Raw genomic sequence first — 8,327 nt, forward strand, 5'->3', positions numbered from 1 at the left:
AAAATGGGTGATGGGCACCGAGGAGGGCACCTGTTGAGATGAACACTGGGTGTTGTATGTAAGCGATGAACCCTGGGAATCTACCCCCAAAACCAAGAGCACACTTGACACACTGTATGTTAGCCAATTGGACAATAAATTATATTAAAAATAAATAAATAAAAACAAATCAACACAAGAAAAAAGCAAAACTAAACTAAACTAAACTAAAATAAATGCCTGCTGTCACCAGCCCTTAGGAGACAGTGAAATACACAGGGCTGAGAGGGGGTTCAAACATACACTATCATGGTTTGAACCAACTGCACCTTACAAGTGGACCTGCTCTGTGACCCCCTAGCAACCTAGAAGTCACAGAAAGTTCAATCTAGAACAGAAGCTTGAAGCCCCAGGTAAACACTGCAATCAGGACACTGGGACTCAGAGAGCTAAAAGACATCCATCCCAAGAAGCCAGGTCATGATATGAGATCTTAAACTTGATTTCCCTAGAAATTAATTCTACTTTGTCCAATCACGTGAAATTATGACTCTATAGACATGCACATCTGTTCTGTATTCTCTGTAAAGCTATTTTTGCCTCAATCTTGAATAGCAAAATTTACCCATCCTCCAAAATGCAAAACTAAGGCATTATAAGGCACTTCCCATGATCCCCACTGACCATTAAGAGCGCTTGAAAATACACCAAATCCTAGAAAAATAAAGAAAACATTTCACAGACACTAGTTTTTCACCTAGACAAAGACAACTAGGTACTTCTGCAAACACTGGGTCTTTTTAGAAGACAGTGTCAACTTTATTGCTTTTTGAAATGCTGTGTAAAGCATGGAACTTTACAGTTTGCACATAAGCAATTTCCATCTTTAAGTTTAAATATATTTATGTGGTGAGAAAAAGTACATGCATATGAATATATATAATTTTTTTTAAATCATCCCCATTTACATTAGAAATTTCTTTATACAAACATGTGAACCCTTCTTCTTAAAAAAGAAAAAAAAATTAGCCACTGGTAGGAACCCTCCAAGATGGCAGAAAATCCAGCTTTCTGTGTAAGCAGCCTTTCACTGAGAGACGTGAGTGATGGCAGATGAAGGCCTCTTCAGAATAGACTCCACAGAAAATGACAGGGGTTCATTCACAGAGAGTTTTGTTCCAACTTGCTTGGCGACGAAAAGGTCTTTCGCGTATCTATCTATTGTAAATGTGTACTTCTGGTTCTCCTTGACTAAACACTCTCTGGGCTTCTTAGGGGCGTCTTCAAAGGCCCCTTTGACAAATGGCGTTTTCAGCTCAGGGCCTGATGTGTCATTAAGAGTTTGCTGGAATAATGAATGGAATGGATTATGTTTAAGTGGCACAGGGTGCCTGGTGCTTTCTTTGCTGATCTTGGTTAAGACGTGCCCTTGAGCCGCCAGGGAGTCCGTGTCAACAATGGGAGAGAAATTCCGTTGGGGTGGGGAGAACGCAGACCTCTCAGGGACAGCCTGGTGACCGTGAAGGTCACTTCTGGAGGTCTGGACCTCTGCAGCATGAGGCGACACCAGCGAGCCTTCTAGTTTGGGTGGTACCATGTCGTGCTCTGTGACAAGGCCATCCTGGACTCGCACTCCCTTCAAGTCCCAGCTGGCCCCGGGTTTCAGGGCTTGAACCGAGGTGGTGGTGTTTAGCAGGCATTGCTGATAAAGAAGAGTGTCACTAATGGGGCCACACTTGGGCCAAACTAAAAATCTTGAGGACAAGGGATACTGTCTGTAAGTCGTAGCCACGCTGACGTTGGAAGAGATGAGTTCCATATTCCCAGAGCCTGAATACTGCATGGTTAGATCAAGGCAGGTGGGCAAAAAATTGCAGAAGTCTTTGTTTGGAGGCTCCACTGGGGTGGGGCTATAGGCACTTTTGTAGGAGTTATATTCAGGTCCGTGCACCATACGGTTGGGCAGGAACAAGGCAGCAGCTTGGGAAGCTTCCAGCATCTCCCTCTCTTTATATTCTCTCTCCAGCATAATGTTCTCCAACTCTTTATCAGCAAAGGCTCGCCTTTTCCTCATCCGGTCACTTACCGGGGGAGGTAGGGGTAAGCTCCCTCCCACATAAGTCTCTGCTGGAATTGGGCGGTAGCCTAAAATAAGCAAGCATTGCACAGGAAAGAGATTAACAACTAGGGAAGAAAATTCCAGAAACCCAGAAGGTAACAGAGACACTGCAAATGGGCAGGACAAGAACAAGAACAATTTACAGTTCTAAAACACTAATGTTTCACACAGAAAACAAAAGTATAGGTTCAAGTGAAAAGAGTTCTCTTTGGGGAGCAGGAGATCCAGATTGTAACTTTTTGTTATTGTTTTTTTTGCCATTACAGGTTTGTTTGTTTACCTTTACAGGCACACTTCACTGGCTGAAAGTTTAATCTACTTCCCAGGCTCCTACATATTAAGAGACAAGTCTGCTCATCTTGCTTCAGTCAATGCTTTATCACTATCCGTGTCATCTTTTTCCATTATCAAAAAAGATATCTATACCTAAAGCTGATGGCATTGTTATTTTCTAAAGACGGTTCATTATGGACATTGTTACAGGTGGAGAATAATCCAAGGAGAACTAGAAAAAAGAGAAAGTGACAGCAGATTAGTGAGGAGAAAAACAGAAAAGACTAAGGAAACAGGGAAGCACAGAAAATTGAAAAGAGCTGTTAACTAGTCAAACAGATTCTGCAGAGAACAATTTAACCAGCCCCCTCCCCCAGACTTGCAGTAAAAACAAACAAAACTAAAGGCAGGAGAGGAGATCAGCCTCTCTATTGAAAATAACTGATCTAAAACATTTCTCCCAATCATGTTGGCCAGTTACCAAAATGGTTGAGCAGACAATCATTACAGTATAAACTCACTGCACATTTCACGAGCAAGGGCAGAGATTTTAAAAACCTAAGATTAGTACGGCATAAATAGAATTCCTAGTAGCATGAAATGCTTTGAGTATTTCACTATCCCCAAGCACTCAGTACTAGCAAATTTGTTTGAAGGATCCATTGTGACAAGCCCAACGCCCTCATTTGCAAATAAAATAAAATGTGAAAATTAGTGTTTCTATTTCTAAGGTAAGTTTTTGCCAGGAAGTTATTTACTTGAATTCACTATTCCATTTTGCCCTCCCACTTCTCAAGTTGTTTTGGCACCTTTTCAATTTATCCGTGCTGTCCCTACGGCTATAAATCTGTTTACCCAGTTTGCAACCAAATTCATTTTTAACGCACGCGAAACCATTCTAAGATCAGAAGTATACAGCACAGGATTAACACACGAACAAACTCTACAACCTGTCTAGAACCAACTCAATTAGAAGCCACATGAGAAAAAACAGAATGCAAATATCTACTCAAAAAAAAAAAAAAACAAACTGCTTTTCAACCTGAATCTTATGAAGGAGGAGTGATTACAACAAATACAAACTTTCCTTTATTTAAATGGTGAAGGGTGATCAATATATTGTTTATCAGAGCCATAAATCCCATCCCCAAAGAGAGCTGCTTTTAAAAATCAGCAATATTTTAAGTAAAATTAATGTATCCCCAAGCATTAGAGAAAGTGAAAACTTGGTAGAGAGAATTCACGCCGTTCAAATTCAAATTCAACCTCCACTTCTCTTGTTTGATTCAAAACCTTTTCCAGATTCTACAATCTTGACGGTTAGAAATAAGAAACAGTAAACCGAGAAATAAGAAATAGTAAACTGATGTAGCTAATCCAGGGAGGAATACAGTACAGCGAAAAAGAGTGGTATTAGATGATGCATCAGTCGGACTAGAGGTCTTTATTGGCGTGGGTAGCTGTTCAGCTCCTCACTTGACTTACTTCAGCTACAATTACACCCAAAGAATTTGTTCTTAATTTATTTCCTTGCTCCGTCCATGATCTGGTGGCATGCCCTCACACTAGGGCCAATTTCAAATGCACTCCACATTAACCCCTTGCCTATTAAGCAGACTACAACTATTATGCAGACAACAAAATTACCGGTGACAGAAACCTCGAGAGGTATGTGAGATCCATTTCCCCACACCCTGATTTCCTCCCTAAAGCAAAACTTCCTAATACAAAGTACCCTCCCCTCAGAGTGCTCCTTCACAGGTTAATAAAAATGCCATATGTGTGAATAATGAGAAGCCCTCAGAACTTGGTTTAAAAGGCTAAAGGATAATTCTGCATTGCTTTACCTTCTAAAATGCTTTTGGCCAGCAAACTGGGTGCCCTGACTTGCCTCTGATACACGGCTTTGCGCTCGAAATTATTCTGTTTCCCGGAAAGCCCCTTCTTGTCCTGTAAACACAAGAAACATAATCAACAATGCCCCACAAGAAAGAGAAGGAAGGGGCATCAGCAATCCTCCCCGGTCTAAATGTATTTATTTTCCCATCCCATGTAAAAATAATTCTCAACAAATTCACATCAGCGCCCCTTAATTCCAGGGCAACAAGCTACTTCAGTTGACAGGCAGTAGAGGAGATTTTCTCTGAGGCCACTTTGCTAGAGTCACTCCAGATTCATCCCACAGCTAGAAGTTGGGGGACATCCCACAGTCAAGATCTTAGGAGCCAGGCCCTGAAGGAGAGCTGCGGGGGACAGCTGTGTCCGGGGCACGCAGAGGTAGGGCCAAAGGTGTCCGTGGCCTGCCACTGAGCAGTGAGGTGAAGCTGGTTTCTTCTGGCAGTAAGGCAAGTGGAATGGGGTACAAGGGGTTGAGAGAGAGGTATGAGGGAACCTGTCTCTCACACTCTCCCGGGTCTGGCCAAAAACAGTGGGAGCCTGGGATACATGAAGGCAAAAACAAAAACCTCAGCAGCCACCTGGGGCAAGGGACAAGGGGAAACCCAACTTTGCTCCCTCTGTCACCTCCTGGTTGGTGGGATTCTGGGTCCTTCTATGCCTGAGTCCAGCCCTGAATGCCCAGGGACCCTTGAGGGATGTAGGAGCCCTCGGCGCCAAGCGCCTCACTCTGGAGGAGGCCCAGCCCAGGGCCAAGGCCACCTCGGTCATCCAGAGCACTCTCCAGGGCCCTCAGAAAGGTTTCCATTAGGGTCACTGCCTCCGATGAGGATGTGAACCCCTCCCCAGTCCCTCCTAGAGAAAACGTAAAAGCAAAAATCTTCCCAGGCCCTGAGTCTGTAAGGGGTGGGGGGGAACCCCGAAGCTTCCCTGGCTCTGAGCTCTCCCAAGTGCAGGAACACATGGACACAGGAAATCCAAAGGTCAAGAAAAGCCTCACCCTTAAAGAAAACGCTGGCTCTGCTCAAAGCTGGAGCCCCCCGGTGGGAGGCACCAGGGACCCCTCCACCGGCCCCTTAGCTTAAATCAGAAGCTGGCTTCAGGACCTAGGGCTTCGGGCACCTAACTTCCCACGCCACCCTTGGTCTCATCTGTAAAATGGGCGGCACTTTCTGCCTCTCCCTTTCACAGTGGAAGCTGCGCGGTTCTTTTTCGAGAACAGCACCAGTAACACAGCGACTGCAGCCACCACTGTCCTCCCCCTGCTCCCCAACACCACCAAAATAAACACGTAAAAGATAAAATATCTTTCCCCAAAACCTCCCAGACCACTCTCAAGGCCTTTGTGCCTGCTTTTAAAATTACAAAATCTTTTTGGTCAAGTTCCCCGGCGATGCCCGCGGCTGCCTCCCTGCCCCGACCCCCCTAGGCCACCGGGACCAGAGAAGCGTCTTCACCACCCGTCCCCCCCCAGAAGCGCCACGCGCCGCGGCCCTCCGCCGGGCGGGGGGAAGGGGGCTGCCCGTCCCTTCCCACGCTCGACCCCCACGGCGGCCCGGACGTCCCCGCGAGGCGCGACCCCGGGCCCGGCGGGTACGCACCTCGGTGGCCTGCTGCCTCCGGAGCGCCACCTGGGCGGCCATGACGCGCTGGCGCTCCACCACCAGCAGGCAGTTGGCGCACTGGCAGTCGCGCCAGCGGCAGAAGCGCTTGTGGCCCTTGAGGCAGGACACCACGCCGTGGTTGCGGCAGCGCGCGCACTTGGGCGTGCGGCTGAGCTTGCGCGGCTCCGCGCCGCCGCCCGCGTTCGCGCCGCGCTCCGGGGGTCCGGCCGGCGCCGGCGAGGCCTGCGGCGCGGGGGTCGGCCCCCGCGGCGCTCCCCGCTGCTGCTCCGGCCGGCCCTGCACCCCCGGGGAAGCGCCCGCCTCCAGGCCGTCGCCCTCATCCTCCGCGTCGTCGTCCTCGTCCTCGTCCTCGTCGTCCTCGCCGTCCCCGTCGGCCGACGGCGGGCTGGGCCCGGGCGGCGTAGGCGGCGGCGGCCCGCGGCCGTCCTCCTCCAGCTCCAGGCTCTCCACGTCGATCTCCCAGTCCCCGGCCGCCGGGCCCGCGGGCCGGTCGGCCATGGCGCGCGGTGCGGCGCTCGGGCTCCGGCCTACGCTCAGTCTCCCGCGCCCTGGTGGGGGGGAGGGGGGGACACGAAAAGACCCGAAGACGCACCAACCACCGTCAGGCACCGACCCCCGGGCCTTGAGCCCAGAGCTCCTGGTCTAGGGCCTCTGGCCCTTGGAGGAGCCCTGTTCTCTTCACGTCCCTCACATCCACACCACACTGCGTTTCTTGTACCTTTAGGGCCCCCAGAAATTCCCAACTCAACAAGGTTTCTATCTTAACTGATTCTAAGTGCTCTAGGAGCACCTGATCTTTAACCACAGACCTCTCTGCCTCTTTACACCAGCTTTTGGGACAAGTCCCCGGGTAACGCACGGATCACACACACAAAAGTACTGTGTCCAACTGGGCCGACCTAGGCCACTTGTCAGGCTTCCCCATAGCCAACTACTAGGGCCATGATGAATATGAAACTATCGATGGGAGAGTTACTTTCCTTTGGATCACAAGGGACCCCTTCAGACCCAGCGAAGTACCATTCTATGCCTCTCAAATGCCTCATCCTTACACCACTACAGGGACCCTCTTTTGAGCTTGGAGAGGTCCTTTTACGCCCCCCACCCCTAGCAAGTAGTCAACTCAAACCCAAAAAATGTTCTTCTGTCAGAGACCCATAAGGACACCGCGCAAGGAGCTGCAGATGCCCTTCCAACATCAATAATGCTTGAGCCTCGCACGGCTGAGCTGCGCGGTCTCCATATACATCGGGCATGGTTTGCACTTTAAGGCAAGACATCCAGATAAAATAGAAAAGATAAGGAACGGCGATTTTGCCCTCCCTGACACCCGGAGCGACATCACAGCACTCACCAAGACTCTGAGGCCCGAGCTAGCAGCCGAGGCAAAAGATATCCAGCTTTAGGACCTGGCTCTTGGGCTGCTGGCTGTGCTTGCAAATACAAATCAGGGTCGCCACACCCTGCCACGAAATCGGGGGCTGACAGCTGGAGGCTCAGAGCCCAGTGGACGGGGAGTACGGGGGATGGGTGGAGAAGATGAATCAAGTCCTCAGCAGCCTCGCCCCGCACATCCCGGACTCCGCAAAGTTCTAATCGGTCCTTGGCAGCCCCGAGCGCTTCACCTCGCAGGAGCTGCTTTCTGCTTCCTGTGACCCAATCTGGGCGGGAAGGTTGGGCGGCCCTGGCCTCAGATTTCGGGCTCTCCCGGCGGGCGTACGCAGCTGCGTGCAGCGCAGCGCCCCTGGCTGCAATAGTTAGTCTCTGCTCCCTTTCCTAGTATTATCGGCTCGGGGCCCCGAGCACCGCGCCCTCTAATTGGACGGTTGTCAGGCGGTGTGCACGCTTATTGGCCGAGGCGCGCCGGCCTGGCGCTCCCCGCCTCCTGGCGGCCGTCGCGCCCCTCCCTTCGGCGCTCCTCCAGAATCCACCCGCGCAACGTTCGGTGCAGCCGGGTTGTCTGTCCCAGCGCTAAACCCGAAGTGTGACGGTGGTCTGCTGGGGTGAAGTCGCCGTTTATCTCGCGGACAATAGGAAACACACTCTTGCGAATCGCATTGTTTACAAAAGAAGGTAATGCTCAAGGCAGCGGTCGGAAAGACTGGTGTTGGTCTCTACGTTATCAGCAAGTCCAGTATTTCTGCGACTCAGTAATTAACCCAAAGTTGGGCTTGGAAATGAGGCCTCTCTAATCGGGCACACAGCTGCATCCTACTTTCTCCTGCAAGACTAAATCAGTGGTCACCTTGCACCACCACAGCGCCAGACTGGCGGACAAATGATCTGTAGATATTTTTATGGCTAGCGCCGCTCATCCTTAAAGTGCAAAGTAGTTCTTCGTAACTTTCATCTTACCGGTGAGGCCGGCGGGTCGCCAAGTCACCGACGTCACTTACATTTTTCTCCGATGTCATTTTTCTCCGATGGGGGGGAGA

The 8,327-nt window shown here is 50.1% G+C and overlaps 1 protein-coding gene across 4 annotated transcripts; it reads right to left on the reverse strand.

The window, feature by feature from the left end:
• Nucleotides 1–774: 774 nt before the first annotated feature.
• On the reverse strand, nucleotides 775–7,654 carry DMRT2 (doublesex and mab-3 related transcription factor 2). 4 transcript variants are annotated; one of them, XM_086684941.1, is made up of 4 exons: nucleotides 7,247–7,654; nucleotides 5,869–6,440; nucleotides 4,219–4,321; nucleotides 775–2,124 (listed from the first exon to the last, which is right to left on the reverse strand). In XM_086684941.1, the coding sequence occupies exons 2-4, from the start codon at nucleotides 6,388–6,390 to the stop codon at nucleotides 1,067–1,069; spliced, it is 1,683 nt and encodes a 560-aa protein (XP_086541067.1). In that variant the 5' UTR covers nucleotides 6,391–6,440; nucleotides 7,247–7,654; the 3' UTR covers nucleotides 775–1,066. The 4 variants fall into 4 exon arrangements, with proteins under 4 accessions (XP_086541067.1, XP_086541069.1, XP_086541068.1 ...); XM_086684943.1 differs by lacking the exon at nucleotides 5,869–6,440 and adding an exon at nucleotides 2,525–2,603 and having other exon boundaries at nucleotides 7,247–7,653; XM_086684942.1 differs by lacking the exons at nucleotides 5,869–6,440; nucleotides 7,247–7,654 and adding exons at nucleotides 2,525–2,603; nucleotides 5,268–5,614.
• Nucleotides 7,655–8,327: the final 673 nt, after the last annotated feature.

Source organism: Puma concolor, chromosome D4, assembly GCF_028749965.1.
Source record: "Puma concolor isolate L17-30 chromosome D4, mPumCon1.1.hap2, whole genome shotgun sequence".
NCBI lineage: Eukaryota > Metazoa > Chordata > Mammalia > Carnivora > Felidae > Puma > Puma concolor.